At 34.3% G+C, this 17,188-nt stretch overlaps 2 protein-coding genes across 5 annotated transcripts; one reads left to right on the top strand and one right to left on the bottom strand.

Annotated features, from left to right (window-relative positions):
• Positions 1-299: 299 nt before the first annotated feature.
• On the bottom strand, positions 300-4,029 carry LOC108347991 (transcription factor UNE12). Its single transcript, XM_017587480.2, has 6 exons — positions 3,504-4,029; positions 2,737-2,856; positions 2,576-2,641; positions 1,604-1,669; positions 1,037-1,114; positions 300-957 (listed from the first exon to the last, which is right to left on the bottom strand). Exons 1-6 carry the CDS (start codon positions 3,819-3,821, stop codon positions 727-729), a joined length of 879 nt encoding a protein of 292 aa, XP_017442969.1. The 5' UTR covers positions 3,822-4,029; the 3' UTR covers positions 300-726.
• Positions 4,030-10,602: 6,573 nt separating this feature from the next.
• Positions 10,603-15,630, top strand: LOC108348001 (tryptophan synthase alpha chain). Of its 4 annotated transcripts, none has more exons than XM_052873220.1 (11): positions 10,603-10,765; positions 11,182-11,381; positions 11,639-11,785; positions 11,861-11,926; positions 12,443-12,567; positions 13,430-13,470; positions 13,571-13,647; positions 13,990-14,067; positions 14,869-14,946; positions 15,173-15,232; positions 15,311-15,630. In XM_052873220.1, exons 2-11 carry the CDS (start codon positions 11,196-11,198, stop codon positions 15,443-15,445), a joined length of 993 nt encoding a protein of 330 aa, XP_052729180.1. In that variant the 5' UTR covers positions 10,603-10,765; positions 11,182-11,195; the 3' UTR covers positions 15,446-15,630. The 4 variants fall into 4 exon arrangements, with proteins under 4 accessions (XP_052729180.1, XP_052729182.1, XP_017442986.2 ...); XM_052873222.1 differs by having other exon boundaries at positions 10,604-10,765; positions 11,280-11,381; XM_017587497.2 differs by lacking the exon at positions 13,430-13,470 and having other exon boundaries at positions 10,608-10,765; positions 12,443-12,551.
• The last annotated feature ends 1,558 nt before the right edge of the window (positions 15,631-17,188 follow it).

Here is a 17,188-nt window from a genome sequence, read left to right as displayed (position 1 = left end):
ATTTTCACATAGAAAAAGGCTTGGAAAACTGAACTGAATATCCTCTTAAATGTGTTTGCCTTTCTTTACCCGAACATTGATGAGTTCAGCGAAGACTTCCTGTCACTTGAATTGAATAAGGTTACAGTTTATACAGATTGACAAGGATTGGGTGAAAGGGGCACCCACATTTGTGCTTCCATTTCCATCTGATGAATAAAAATTTAATGATGATTCAGAAGAACAGAGAAAAGTCGTCCAATTACTTTTTAGTAAACAACTCACACACGCCCCAAACAAAAAACAAAGCACCATCATAGTTTTTGCAAGACTGGCCATAGCCTAGCATTGTTAAAGCAACTATTGTTCATTTCAGCTTCACTATTAAAAGTATACACACCACTCTAACCTTTTAGAAGGTCCCACATCCCACTACAAAAGCGCTTAACATCATGGTCCACTACCCCCACCATTTGACACAAAAAAAAGAGACGCATATCAATTCAACTTTTGACAATTTCTTCCTCTCTACTTGAAATTCGGTAAGACAAGATAGGGGTTTGCTTGTATTTTCCAAGGCATTGACATCGAACCCTGTATTGACAAAAGCTGAAACAAAGGGAAAAAAGGAAGAATTATGGCATCTGACTTTGATTGCAACTTGATGCGTTAGGCGTGGGTCCCAGCAGTATTAGGTGAGCCCGTCACGGGACCAATAGTAGATTGCTCAACATGTGTGCCTAAGGTCTATGAAGGAGGATTAGTTTCAGGCTTCACTATACTAGAAGAGTCCGGTGGTTGTGACTGGTAAATTGCCGATGCTAGTGAGATGGGCATGATGCAGAGAGCCTTTGATTGAAGAAACTGCATGGCAGCCCCAACGTTTTCTTCCATAAGCTTGGCTACCTGTCTTTCTGTGCCATCATTTGACAACTTGTCCCATGCTGGTCGGTTTCTAGCACCTTCACCACCTTCTTCCTGATCATCACCAAATTCGTTAAATCTCTTGAGGATATTAAAAATAAAATTCTTTCAACTATTTCCTCACAATAATCACCTCAACTGATGATAACGGTATGTCAGTTACCAGTGGTGCCACTGCACCCGCTCCACCCAATCTACTCATGCTCAAAACCTGAAAGGTACATGAATCAAGTCATTGGAAGTCCTTTGCGGTCTCAATCTCACACTGCTACAAAGCTAACTTTGGCTAGAGAGAAAAACCTTCTGCTTTTATATTGATACCATGGTTCAAACAGTAATCTGTATTCCAACATAAAACCCTTCAAAGTTATTGGAAGGTTTAAAAAACATATAGCGCACTAAGCACCATGAAAATGCTACCATTTGACTGTGTTTAGATATTCATCAGTCTTAATCAGCCAACAAGTTCTCATCCAAAGTGGCAAGTGGCCACCACCGTATTGTGGGATTCATGATAACGAGTTGAACGCTAACTAATTGACCTCTCAGAGCCATGGGGATAAAAATGTGAAGGTTACCAAATTTAACAGGCAATGTCCAATAAATTAAGATAAGTCGTTATAAATTGTCACCGTTACAAATAGAGACCAAACCTAGAAAATAAAAGCAGGATCGCCGAGGAGAACAATGGCATTTTTACCTTCACTTGAAGCCTTAGGAACTTGACATAATCAACAATTTCATCTAACATGGCAGCTCTATCCGTCTGAAAAAGTGGAAATGCACCACAATATTAGAACAAATAAAATAATTCAGTACTCTTATCTTTTTTCTACAAACACTCAGCAGCCAGGCAGCAAAAACAGAGCTATCACACATATCATACAAAACCATAGCAGAAATCCAGTACAATTATTTGACACTAAGTATTCTTAAAAATTCCATTTGCATGCACGCCAGATCAGGATATATGCAGATGTTATTCCACTACCAGAAACTAGTTATCCTGGATTAAACATTGCATTCAGGCAAGCTCCGCACATTATACAATAATGTTCAGCTTTAATAAACTCAATGCTTTAACCAGGCCTTGTGTAAAGAAAAGCTCTTGAAAAGCCAGAAGTGTCCTAATATTCTTGAATTGAAGCAATTTTTACATGCAAAAGCAACCTAATTTGTAAAAGTTAAATGTTCACAATAAAGTTATAAAAGTAATGACATATGCTTTTTCTAAGGTGTATTGTAAAAGGAAGACAGAATGTATGAAAATCAATAGTATGAGTGGAGATGGGTGAAGTACAAAACAAGTATGTAATGAACAATATCCCCCAAGAAAGAAGACAGATACGTCACAAGCAAGCCTTGAAAGGGGTCACTTTTAGCACTGCTTTTTTTATTCTTGCCATAATGTTTTTACTAATGCATTTTTATTCACGAGAAATGAATCTGCTTAAACACAAATTGAAATTGATCATAAACTGTGTGTTATTATAAAGTCAACAAGCTAGAAATTAAAGGGAATAGTAATAAATACGCATCTTATGTAAAGATTAACTTGATACTCTTTATCATTTCTAACAATTCATGATTAATCCTTTACTTTACCAAAGTCTATTCCACTTGCTAATGATAAATGCAAGACCACAATTAGCAATACGAGGAAATCACATACCTTATTGACACTAGGAACAAGTTCTTGCAACGCCCTGATTCTTTCTGCTATTCTTTCTCTGCGCAACTGTAATAAAAAAGGTAACATGGAAGACAGAGTGAGATACGACCTTAACCCGCAGTTTAATCAAACAGTTTGTATTCAAGCATCTAAAAACTTACCCGTTCAGCTATGCTATGTGGATCTGTAGCCTGTCCTCTCCTTGCTCGCACCCTAGGGCGTATTGCTGGAGGATGTGGAGCAGTGGGCATAGTAGAAGGCATGGGTTGCCCATGAAAAACCTACAAGAGGGTTATGAATTATCAACCGTACAACAAATGCTACTTGATCCAGTAAGAATGAGAACAGGTGTAAATAACCTAATCTCACAAGAAAACAATCATTCAAGGATTACTCGAAGTCGAGCATAAATATACTACATGATTTAAGAGGTTTGAAGATTAAAGAAGGTAACTATAAGTGCCTACAAAAGGTGTAAATAACCTAACTCAATAAATCATACTCAAACCTAACAAATCTGACAATATACCCAACAGCGTGGGCAATTACAGCCAGACATGTTATTGACGTGTTTATACCAAGTTGACTAGCATCAACCACAACCACACACCTAACAAATCCGTCAACATGAAACTCGAATAATCTCATTTTTTTATACACTTTAATTTGGAAGGAAATCACCAGTCCACTGCTTGGTACTATTTTCATTAACCTTTAATTTAAACCGTTTCGCTTTGCTCTATGCAAATGCAATGGTGGTAAGTTGAACCTGGCAATTCAACTAAAGTAATTCTAAGCATATAAAACCACTTCCTGAAACAAACCCTCATATTAGACCGAAACAATTAGTTGATGCAAATCACAGAACTCGGTCTCAAGAGAAGATCATATAAAAAAAGAAGAGAGTCGAAATAAGGTAGAGGTTTACATTCTTAGCTCTACCATCAACCACGTCGTCGCGATAGCGCTTTCCACTAGCGGAGGCTTCCTCGGGCTTCATGAACCCTCCTTTGCCTTGGTCCAAGCTAAGACCTAACTGATACACCGGCGCGTGGAAGGCGGCGCCGGTGAGGTGAGCGTTGGCGTCGGCAGAGTTGAGCTGCAGCATCATCGGAGCCGGAGAAGTGGTACCGGAGAGTCCAACATCGGCAGCAGAGAGGCCTGAGTCTCCGGAAGCGAAGGTCGGGAGGCCGAGAATTTGTTCAAGGAAATCGTCTGCGGGAGCGTCGGAAGGGTTATTCGCCATGAGTAGGAGTTTGAGCTTGAACCGGGACGAATCAAGGTTGAATCGGGTAAACGAGTTAGGAAGGGAGAATCTACATGAAGCGGAAAGTGAAAATGGTTTGGTTTGGTTTTGTTTCTTCGTTTTGCACTTACTTAACTGTGCTTTTTTTTTCTCTACTGGGTAGTTAGCTTCCCACTTTGCACAATGAGTGCGTGTGTCTTTATCCTGCTTACAAAAAAGCTTCTCCTTTCTTTCTTTCTTTTTTTCTTCTAAAGGGGCTCTATTTTTGGTATTTACACCCAAGTCCACTCCTCTTTTCTTTCTCCACCTTTCCCAACTATTTCTGTTCCTATTAATGACTTTGGAAGTTCTTCTACTACACACTTCTTCTTTTCTCCTTCTTCCCTCAATTTCTTTCTTATTAACAAATTCATAACCATCTAATACCAATCGCGTGTTCGAAAGAACCTCTGATTAATATCAGACATTTTTCCTAAGTAGATAGTAATTTTAACATTTTTAAATATCATATAACTTCTAAAATAATAAAATTTTAATGACTATTACATATACTTTACAACACTACTCATGTTGTGTTCGTTGCATCCTATTGTCCTAATGCAATCATCCAAGACCCAACAATTATTATGTTTCTCAATTTATATTTTTCATTTCCCTTTCTATTACATTTTTTATCACAATCAATTAAAACTATTTGACGTTTTTCCTTACCAAATTCTTACTATTCTATTACTGTTAATTTTTTGCTGAGAAAAGGCATCACTTGTGCAAACTCAACCCTACACTCTACACCATGTAAAGTCCTAATTCAAGAATTTCAGGTCTTGAAATCTTTGTTTGCCAACAAGATACCTAGCTTAAGCAACCTCAATTTGGTATACGTTGAGATCAATTTCTCCACAAGTATTTCTAAAAAAAAGAGGAAGAAAAACTCGTATTAATTCTTTTTTATATATGGTTAATTTGTATAATTTTATTGTTTTGTTTATTTTACTTGATAATTTCAAATATAAAAGTAAATATTAAGATAAAATAAAGTGGCTTGTGTAATATTTTAGATAAAATTTATATTATTTTATAAATAATTATAACTGACGAATATTAAATATTTTTTCTTCGTGAATATATGGGCCTGGACTTGCCTTCAGCCCAAAAATCCATTTTATTGGCATAGAAGTGAGAGTTGACAAATATACAGATAATAATAATAATAATAATAACCATTTTAAATTAAAATGAATTAATTTAACATTTAATAATTTGATTAGTAATAAAATTTTACTCTAAACACACACTTTCTTAATTTTCTTTGAGTTGCTGACGAGAAACATCTACAGCATTCTCCCCTCCCTCATATTTTTATTCATTTTTCTACACAATTTTGAAGCAACTGCATCTCCTATTCTTTCTTCTCATTTAAGGAAAAGATTTAAGGAAAAGGGAGAATGATTGATGGAATAGATTGGTCACTTAATTCATTAGTTGCAAATTTTACGCAAGATTTATTGATTTTTTGTATTATCTTATTAGTGGGTTATAATAATTCCTGCATGCATGATAAACATGATTAGGATTTCATATTTTTTATGATTTGAAGGGTCAAGTTCACTTTGAATCATGATTTATGAGTTCTGAAATTGATAAATTTGAGTTTCAATCAGTTAGCTAAATATGATTTTAATCGGTAAAATAGATTATTTAATCGCTATCATTTTGTGTTAATCATGGCATATAATTAGAACATAGAGATGTGTAACATAAGATATGCATATATCATCAAGTTGTAATTTTTTCTAATAATTAGAATTAAGTTGATTCAACTAATCATATAATCAATTTGATAATTATGAGACCTATTTACTATATTTGAGATTTAATGATTGAATACTCATGGGATCATGCCAAAGACCACACCTATAAAATGTAGATCTCACTATATCACAATTTTTTAATGCAAATTTTAATCAACTTTATTATAATAGATTTTTTTTAACAAATTCTAAATAAATCGTTACTTTATATTATACTTTTTGTTTCTTTTGTTTTTTACTCCCTTCTTTTTTTTCTTTGTAATAATACCTATTTTGGTCCCAATTTTGATCGGGAATGTTTGAAATGGTCCCAATTTTTTTTTTCTTTTCAATGTTGTCCTAAATAACGTATTTTGTGTTCAATTTAGTCCTTTTTGCAGACGGCGTTTAAATCGTTAACGGCCAGATGTCCAGATGTTCAATAAATGACATATCACCCTTGACACGTCATCATCATCTCCTACCTCCAGAAGCCCTAATTTCCCCTACATAGAAACCCTAGCCACCACCTAACCCTAATCTTCGCCGCCACGGTCACGGCCAACCACCATCTTCGCACCTCCATCATCTTCTCCACCACCTAAGCCCTAATTGTTGAAAATGTATTTCTTATTAGGGTCTTAGCTCACCAGACCACCATCTTCGCGCATCATCTTCCTCGCGCTTCCAAAACCTTAGGCCGCCACCACCGCTGTGCAGCAAAGCCCATTTCAGGCTGTCACAATCACGCCACTCAACACGAGAACCTGCAACCACCACATCTTCATCCGCGGCGCCATCAAACCTGCAGCAAATCACGAGTTTCGTACAACATTCATAGCCAACAGCGGAATCTCCATGGTCGCCGCTACTACTACCACTCTCCCTTCTTCAACGCGCCGCCGCGACACACGCCTTCATCATCCTCGCCAACCCCAAACCTGCAAACCACAAGAACCAGAAATCCGCCGCGGCACACACCTCCATCGCCTCCACCGTCTGGTAGCCTCACCCCTTCAGCCGTTCGGTTCCCTTCTTTTTCTCTCTCACTGCTCGGCCTCTTCCTGTCTTCCAACTCACAACGCCACAAAGGACTCCACGTAAGTCAATACATGACATTTCACTCTATAATTGCACATATGGACATCTAGCCGTTAACGATCTAAATGGCGTTTGCAAAAAGGATCAAATTGAACACAAATTACATTCTTTAGGACTACATTAAACAACAACAAAAAATTGGGACCATTGCGAACATTCCCAACCAAAATTGGGACCAAAATAGGTATTATATCTTTTTCTTTTTATATATAGCATAGACCAAAAGGTTAACACCGTTAAAAGGTATAGGCAATGGCCAAACGGTTAAAGTAAATGGTTTTGCAACCGATCGATCTGCTCTTCTAGTCAACGAACGTTAGTTAAAGTAAATGGTCTTATTCATATTGGGCCGACACATAGTTCATGGTCATTGAGCCTCAATAAGACAAACGCTTGAGTTATTGGGCCAAATCCAGCAGGATACGGCCAATGATATAATCCGACAGGTAATAAAATAATACTAGAATAATTAAAGGAGCGCAAGTGAGCGGAGCAGGCGACTCAAGCATTGGAAGATAGGAAAATTACGTCAGAAAGGTACATCTCTCGGCCTTACAGATACCCATACAAAAACAATATGTATGTATGATGATAAGTAAAGATACATTCAATGTTATTTGTTGAAATAATTAATAAATAAATAGTACATATATATAATATTTTTCTATGTAAATTTTAAAAATAATAAAATTTAGGTTTAAAATTTAACTAAAAAGGTACAAACTATACATAAAACCCGTACAAATACAAATTATATAAAAATAAACATAAGAGGAAGAAAAGATGAAACTAAAAGAGTTGGACAAAATGTCACTAATTCTAAAAAATTAGTATTTTGATTTAGTAATGTAAATCACAAAGAACTAAAACACGATTAAGTAGTTTTTTTTTTATTAAATGACATTTAAATAAGATTGTGAGTTTTTTAGTCTTGCTACTTGATCCTATTTACTAATAATTTTCATATGAACTTTCAATGGTTTTATTATAAACATTTTTTATCGAATCCTTTTCATTTCGGGTCCAAAATGTTAAAAACATGCTTCTTTAATAAGTTTGACATAAAATTTAATCAATGATATTTTTATTAGAGGATATTGTAACATGCGTGTATTCCTAATGCAATTTTTTACACTATCAACTAATTCGAAAAATTTGTATATATTTTTAATGTAGTATTAAAAAAAGTCAAACAAAGCTTTATTTACAATGACAATATAAAAGGGTTTTGATATTTTAAGTACATGTATTATTTACTTCGCACAATTTAAAAGAAAATTTTGATTCAAATTTTATTAATATTGTAAAAACCATTTTTCATAATGCAAGAATGTAAATATCATAAAGAACAAGATATTCATTCGGTTGATAAGAAGTATAAGTCCGATAAAAGCAAATGTTGGTGGTATATCCATATTTGAGGCAGATTTGACATTGGAAGTTTGGAAATCTTTCACCACGTTCTCGTTCAGTGCGTCCACGAGCGACTCGATATGGAGAATCCAGGCAATTGTGGTTCTTGATACATTCTTGAAATCTTAATTGATCATAATGTTGAGTGTAATTGATTGAAGGAGGCAATTTTTTTTTTCTGAAATCGATCGTCAATAAAAAGTGATAAATTTTTCGTTCACATCATCTCATCTTCTTACCAGCACGTATAGGGCACATTTATCATCTCTTTCATATTCACAAGCCATCAGACCTAAACCAAGTCATCGCTACTCACACCATTGCCATGATAGCACCTACAATTGCAATCTCTGTCGATGACACTGATGAACCTCTCTTTGTGTAGGATTTTGTTCTTGCCTCAATGGTGTCATTTTCACCAAACTTCGTTCATGACTGTTGTTTGTCGTGCACGAGAGCTCACAAGGCGTAGTTGTGACTTCCGCCCTTTCTCTCTCTTTGATTTCTCTTTTCCACGCGATGGTTTCTTTCAAGCCTGCCACCGCGTGTTCACTTGCCAACCATGTCCTCCAACCATTGTAGGCGTTGCCATTTGGAAGAGTGTTAAACAGAGTCACCAAAGTCCCTTCCTAATAGGTCTCACAACAAAGTTGCAATCCACCATCACGACGATGGAGTATGAAAGTTGTTTTGGTTTGGTGGTAAGAATAGAGCGCGAAAAAAAAGAGAGATTAAAGTTCATAGGTTTTCTATGACTACTATGTGAGTGATTGTGTGTAGCGTGATGAAGATGGAATTGATTGAAGAAAGGTGTCATGGGTATGTGAGAGGAACAATGATGAAATGCTAATAAAAAAATGGGGTTTGTTCCATGGTCGTTGAAGGTGATGAGAACGTGATGGAGGAATATTATCGTATGATAAAAATGAACTAGATCGTTATAGTTATCAACATATTTTTTCTTTAATAATTATCAACAGATATATCTTTTGGTAATTATCAATAAATTTCTGTAATTATCGACAAATTCTTTCTTCAATAATTATTGACATATATATAAATGTTATCGACTGTATTATTACTAATAGATTTTGATTCATCGAAAATTTATTAAATAAAATTGTTATCGACGAATTTTTTACGTTTTCAACAAATTTTAAATATTAATAATACTTGTTTTTCTTATACCTAGTGAATATTATTTTAGTTTAAAAGAACACACGATTCTAGTGAGTTCATCAATAATAGATTTATGGTTCTCAAGAATTCGCGCATGGTTTTATTCCCAAGGCAGGTTACTCGAAGATCAATTTGCAGCTGTCATACACGAGTCATGGTTTGAGTAAAGAAATTATCATGAACTTGTTCTCATACTTGATAGGAATGAACAATTCAAAAAATACGTGATAAAATTGACTTGGAGAGCATTGATTGTATCCAAGAAAGCAAGATCTAATCTTGAACTTTCCACTCATCTTAAGCAGGATTGACAATTCTGATAACACGATCTTCATCATTAATAAATCTTGAATGGATAACATAATTAACAACGAATCAATAAAGATGAGGTGATTTAATCATCGACTCAACTTATTGTTTCTTGTGAACATAGTTAGAATCATCCATTTTTTCTATTACAGAGTTGGGAAAAAACTGCTAACGGTGAGAGTTTAAATTCATCATTGTGGATCAATTTCTTACTCTGGATACCATATTATGAAAGACTATGGAGGAGAAAAATAATCATAAATATCTGAAACTATATATTTATATTGATGATATGAGAAGTACATCTTGTATATATAGGTCTGAAAATATACTATTCTATCTAAAAACATAAAAGAGAAAAAAAATAGAAAACTAACATCAATTGAATAATTTAATGTTTTTACATCTCTAATAAAATATAGTGTATATTTCCTAGTAAAATATGATCTATATTTATATGATCTATGAACCCTATAAAATTTATTGTAAAAATTTATTGTAAAAACTAATAATATCAAAGAAAATATTAAATAATATCAACAAATAATAACAATAATAAAATATTTTAATTAATTAACCATATGTTAAGTTGATACATAATATTAAAAGAAATATTACAAATGTCAAAAAGTAATTAACCAATATTAATTATAGTAATATTTTAATAAGTAGTTCAAAACTTACATTTATATTAATTTTAATTAACTAATTAATGATATAAAGTCTTCAATGGAGAGGATTTTTATTCTCATATTTTAGCATTGAATTTTAATTTTCATTTAACAATACATTTAATAGAATTACCTGAGAAAAAAAGTCATAATATTTAAATTAGTTGTGTAATGTCCATACATAAACTTTATCCCACTCCTTACAAATTCATTCCCCGTGAATTTAATTTAAAGCAGACAAGTAAATGAAAATGAAAGCAAAGGACAGAAACGTTCAATGAATAAAATTTATTAGTCCAAAAAAGGGTAAAAAGTCTATTCATGTTTTTGTATACCCATTCAATGCATAGCGTAGTTGAATTTCTTTATCGTCCACAAGTCTGAGAAAAGGTGAATCTAATATATATAAAGGAAAGGTTGCGAGACTCAGAATAGGATTCACATTCAGAAAGGAGAGAAGAAACCCAACATAAAAAATCAGGTCATTCTCCGATTCTCTGTCTTTTTCAACTTTCATTTTCACTTATTTTAATTTTTAGTACCACAATTTTTTCGGTACTTGCGTTGATTTCAAACCTCCGTATTCCATTTCAGAAAACACTGTATTTTGGTTAAGATGAATGTGGAAAAACATGTGTTGATATCATTTGTCTCTTTGCTTTAGCATTTATCCAATTGATTGTGGTGAAAGCTTTGTCATTGTTCAATGGGTTTCTAGAATGTTCCGTGGATTTTTCTAACCAATGTACTGCTGTAAATTCTGTGGGTATTGAAGGGTTGGATTTGGTGCATTTTTGGTTTTCCGTGAAGATTCATTTTCTCGTTTTCTGTAATATCGCGGTCAGGGGTTTTTCTTCTGTTGGGAACCCTTATGCTTAATTTCATGTGAAATTTCAGTAATTATCAATTTTATGGCTCTTGCACTCAAGTCAAGTTGCTTCTTGCAATTGAAGAAACCTGAGGTCGGTTTCCATGTTTGTTTTTCCTCTGAGAAGGCTTTAGTCTCTGTGAAGAGATACACTCCAGTGGCTGCTATGAGGACCATGGAAGTTCCGGGACTCTCTGAAACATTCACCAGACTGAAAAAAGAAGGAAAAGTTAGTAGTTATTTTTCCATGTTGGTCATGTTTACTATTGTATCACATTTCAACTTGATTCCATTTTTTTTGCCTTTTCAAATCAATGACTTTTATCTGCCTGATTATAAAAATGGAATGGTGTTGGTAATGGTGATTATCGTTGTATGTTGTTCGTTACTTTTAGTACCGTATTAAGTTTACTACTGCAAAGAGATATGAATCTGAGAGCTATTCTTGACTGCCAAATGAATATTTTCTAAGATGTTTGTGTCAAGGTGGCTTTCATACCGTATATTACAGCCGGTGATCCTGACCTTTCAACCACAGCAGAAGCACTGAAAGTGCTTGATTCATGCGGGTCTGACATAATTGAGCTAGGTGTTCCATATTCTGATCCCTTGGCAGATGGTCCTGTTATCCAGGTTTGATGCTTTCCATTTTATTTTGTTCTTGTGATACTAATACCACGTGACTCTCAAACTGAAGCATCTCTTCAGGCTGCTGCTACAAGATCTCTTGCAAAGGGGACCAATTTCAATGCAATCATTTCTATGTTGAAGGAGGTAATTGTGCAACTCCTTGCCATTAATTAGCTATCACTGTCAACAGCTAATGATTTAGCAATTAATTTCATTCCTTCAGTTGACAAGTTAGTTAGCAGTACAAATAACCAATGTTGGTAGATTGTTGTGTAATTTGAACAAGTGAGGCCTATCCATCCTATATCCCTTTTCTTACTTTAAACCAGAGCAGAAGAATAAACTTGAATGACTTGTACTGATTCAATTCACTGAAGCAATACTTTATTGTACCTTGATATATAGATACTGGATGTAACAGGAAATAGGAAATAATATCCCTAAATCTAGGATATATGATACATATAGCTAATTTCCTATGATACACTAAAGTTCCAAAAATTTGAACCTTTGGAGAGAGATCTTTTTTGTCCATTGTTCCCTTGTTAAAACAATTATTCCTTTTTGTAAGGATTCAGAAACCATTTCTTATTGCTTTGTCATGTGTAGCTTCTCTTGGCTCCCTGAACTGATGGTTTTTAGCAATGATTGATTTGGCAGGTTGTTCCGGAATTGTCATGTCCAATTGCACTGTTCACATATTACAATCCAATACTGAAGCGTGGTACTGATAAATTTATGTCTATTGTAAGAGAAACTGGCGTACATGGTACGAGTCAACACAAGTAATGATTTTCCAAAGTTTTACATTATGCCATGCTTCACTTGGGTCTAATTTCTGTATTAGTTCTATGATAATTCAATATTGTAAAATGCATAGACAAAAAGAGGGAGCAGTTCCAGTTACATACACCATGTACTATTTAAAGTTAGATTTTTGGGTTTCGTTAATTTACATATTTATCATTAAGAAAATGTATCTTCACTCTCCCCACCTGCCTAGACCTTGTTAGTGCTATCAAAATGGGTTGTAACCTGCGAGCCAACCTGGCTCACCACGGGTTTGAGCCAGGTTGAATTTGAAAAAAATGTATTTCTTTTATGTTGGTTAGTTTTCAACCTGACTCACTTAGAACCCAGCTCATCTGGGTTGAACCCGTGGTGAGCCGGGTTGGCTCACTAACCCACCTGATTTAATTTAATTATTTATTATTTTGTGTTTCAATATTATTAGTTGGCATTTCTATTATTATATTGTAGATGGGGATAAAGAAAAGATGTTTCAAGAGAGAAAAAGATTATAGATTTATCGATCCAAGACTCTAATATTATAAATGGACAAATGATACAAAAATTATCAATATTAAAAACTTATTTGTTCGCCTTTTGTGTTTGTTTTTTTATTACGCTTGAATTGTATGATATTTTTTTTTAATTGTCTTTGGAGTTTAAGATCATTTTAGATTTTAACATCATTATTTAGTTAGATTTTAAAGTGAGCCAGTGAGCCTACTTGTTTAACCCACCAACCCATAGTGGGTTGGGCCGGGTTTGAATTCTTTTAGCTCACTAATAAATGAGTCGGGTTGGTTGGCTCACTAAATGACCAACCCGTGGTGGGCTGAGTCAGGTTACCCGTTTTGACAGGTCTACACTGGTTACGGCTTGTCAGCTTCTTCGTTCAAATTGTAAATTTTGAAACAAGATCTTATTTGTATTTTGTCTCTTCTTCCTGTGGTATGGTAGTTAGAATGATATTCTTTTCTTTGCCGTGTGAATGCTATGCAGGGCTCGTGGTCCCAGATGTCCCTCTGGAGGAGACGGAGACTTTAAGGGTGGAGGCTAAGAAAAATGGAATTGAACTGGTTTGCTTACCGTTAAATGATCTCTTGCATTATTTTGGATTTCAGATTAATATTCTTATACAATTGATCCCAATGATTGAAAACTAGTGCTGAATCCTTTTTGTACTATAAGTATGAAATCCAGTTGTTAGCCACACCAAAGGAGACATGGTGGTTATTGTGGAGATATGAACTTTTCTTGTGATTAACGGCATTCCATTCTATTATATATTTTGCAATATTATATTAATATGTTAGTATATATTGGTTAACATTTTATAGTGTATTTCCTTTTAAATTGTTTGGATAAATTAATCTGTGTGTGTTTATATATCTAATTGATTTGGTATATTTACTGCTAAGGTACTCCTCACAACACCCACCACTCCAAAAAACCGCATGAAGGCCATTGTTGATGCAGCAGAAGGATTTGTGTACCTTGTATGAACTTCTTTCAACCTTATTTATTAACTTCTGTTTTTGGGCTACACTTCTTAGTCTTTGTATAACTCAATTATCTGCGTATTTGTGTTCTATATATTTTTCCAAACATTTTATTCATAGACTGGATAAGAAGTTAGCCATTCACCAACTGGTTGCCTTCTTTAATATTAGAACGCAAATTTTGATCCTGCTTTAAGCCAGTGAAATCGGAATAAGTTTTAATTTTTCTTTTTATGTTGTTTGCATGCATTTGGCATATTCCAAAAACTCGTGAACTATTATTGTTTCCTCGTCTTCAAAGAAACCAGTGTCTAGTGCAAAGTGCCAATGGTTTTATTTATTCCTCTGTTTATTAACTTTCTCTTTGACCTTCTCTTTGCACTTCATGTAGACAAAACTATTGTTTGTAGTTGGTACAATTGCCTTTTGACCTTCTGTGTTTGAAGGTAGCTTTTTGAAGTATTTACTAGGCTGGATGGGGACATTCTTTTTACAGTAGCCGGCTGGAAATTGACAATGATTAATTTTTAACCTTATTTTACGAAAGTTTAGTGTTATCTTGTGTTCATGCTTGTTTTTTGTAATTAATTTTTGCTCATATTACTGCATGTTGACGATTCCAAACATTTGATTTTGATATATTTTGTGCCTAGGACTTGGTAAAGTCACCTTGATCCCAAAGTTTAGGAAATTGGATAGAAATATACTGTGATTGTGAAAACAGAAGATATCCTGCCTAAGTACCTCAGTTCATCATTTGCTGGCAAATGTCATTGACCATTTGTTGATTTAATTTAGGTGAGTGCGGTGGGGGTCACTGGAGCCCGATCATCCGTTAGTGGTAATGTTCAGTCTCTTCTGCAGGAAATTAAAGAGGTTTGTCTTTTTAATCTTTTTCTCAACTCTATTTACATGTTGTATGATGTGGTGGTTGTCTTCTGATCACTTCATAAAAGTTCAATTCTCTTTCCCTCCCTTTTTAACCCCACTCTGGTCCTGCCACTTTATCAGATCGATTATGATAAACACAATAGTCTACCATTCAACTTGGTCAATCTCAATATTTATACTTGTTTAATCCTTTTTTTTAATTGCAATTCAGGCAACAACTAAACCTGTGGCTGTTGGTTTTGGAATATCAAAGCCCGAGCATGTTAAACAGGTTATTTCTCAGTCCAAATGTATATATGTTTCTACCTCAGGCAATTTGGTTAATAATCAATTATATACTTTGATACAGGTAGCAGGATGGGGAGCTGATGGTGTGATTGTTGGCAGTGCTATGGTGAAGGTGCTTGGAGAAGCCAAATCTCCTCAAGAGGGATTGAAAGAGCTGGAAGCTTTTGCCCGCTCCTTAAAGGAGGCACTTCCTTAAAAATAAGCTTTAAGAGCTCAAAATTCTAGTAGTTATCGTCATTATATATATTGGATTTGAATAAAAATGTGGTTCAATTTTATTTTTTCTGATCATGATGTAGGGTATCAGCAAATTTTGTTCCTTTTCAATTATGATGAGATTTCGTAGTTACTGAAATAAATGTCCATATATAAATTTTGTCTCCTCGCTCTCTATTGTGCTGTGCCAAAACTTTCACTAGTAACTTGCGTCACACTTACTTAAAAGTTAAGGGACCGAGTTGATTATGAGCATTGCTTACCATCATGAAACTGCACTGAAATGTATTCAGTGTTGTGTCCATGACAAACCCTGTCTTTGGCTTCAATATGGGCTAAGTTTTAGTATAACATGGCTTATCAAACAATTGTTGATGTGACTCCTTTCCTGTTTGTTTATGGTCGCCAGGCTCCACCATTGCTGTGGGATTTCCTTCGTGATGCAACAATGTGACATTGTCTTATTCACACTAAAAGCCAATCTTAACTTAGCACAAGTTTGAATGAAGCAATTGGCTGATAGGAAACATGTTGGTGATGATGAGTTTCAAATTGTCAATATGCTCTTCAATAAACTTCAGTGCCTTCTTGACTCCTTGTTAAAAAGAGAATTCTAAGTTTAATCCAATTTTATAAAATTAGTTTGTATACTGAGATTTGAATCCACTTTTATATTTTAATTCAATATTATTTCTAGTTTAAGGAGAGTTTTCATAGATTCGTCACTCACAATATGGTACTTTGGCATCTTAAAGTGGAGGGTATTGATAGAAGAAGAGCATCATCGTCTATTTAAGCGCAAGAAGAGGATGGAACCAGCCACATGGCACAAGGACTATTGATGTGGTAACAAAACTTATGCGTAGCAAATGAAAGGGAAAAAGCATATAAGGAATAGGAAAATGTGATTGGATTGTTGTTGATTTTCGGCTTATTCCCTTTCCCATTGTTTTTGTGCTCTCTCCGTGATCAAACGTTATTCATTGGTTTTGGGATTGCTCCTCTCTTTATGTACCTTTTATGGAACTATATGATGTACTTGTTGAAAATTTTGTCATTTTTATTATTTTGATTCAGATGGAATAACTTTTACTAAGAAATATTTCTGATTGTTCTCTGTCAAAAAAAGTAATAATCTTAAACTTGTAATTGAATAAATTCATTTGAAAGTACTCTTCTACAGCTAAACAAAAATTAGCGTGTTTGGCAAGTGATTTGACGAAGAAAGCGGGAGAAATTAGAAACGAAAATATATTTAATGGTAATACTGATTTAAGTACACTTAAATTATATTCGGAACCCAGATGTCTTAACAAATGAAATTCATTTCTGATAGCAGAAAATGTGTAATTAAAACTCACCACTGCTCACTTTCTAGATATTTTTAATCTTTAAAAATGGTCAAATACGGACCATTTTTTTGCAATCGTGGCACTTAATCACCACAATTTTTATTTTTTAAATATAATCTATCATGCGCATTTTAAAAACATAAAGTAAAATTGATTTAGTCATTAAAAGTTGTCAGTTTTTTCCTTTCATATTTCATTTTAATTCTCCTAAACCGAAAGCTCATACTTTCACTTTATCTATCACTTATTTTTCTTTTCTTTTTTATAAATCAATTTCTTGTCCCCTTTTTCCTCTATCAAACCCACCATTTAACAAATAAATATAACTAGAAAAACAAACTTGCATCGTGTCAAATGTTGATGCATTGTAA

Source organism: Vigna angularis, chromosome 2 (genome assembly GCF_016808095.1).
Source record: "Vigna angularis cultivar LongXiaoDou No.4 chromosome 2, ASM1680809v1, whole genome shotgun sequence".
NCBI lineage: Eukaryota > Viridiplantae > Streptophyta > Magnoliopsida > Fabales > Fabaceae > Vigna > Vigna angularis.
This window is presented reverse-complemented; position numbering and strand designations above follow the sequence as displayed.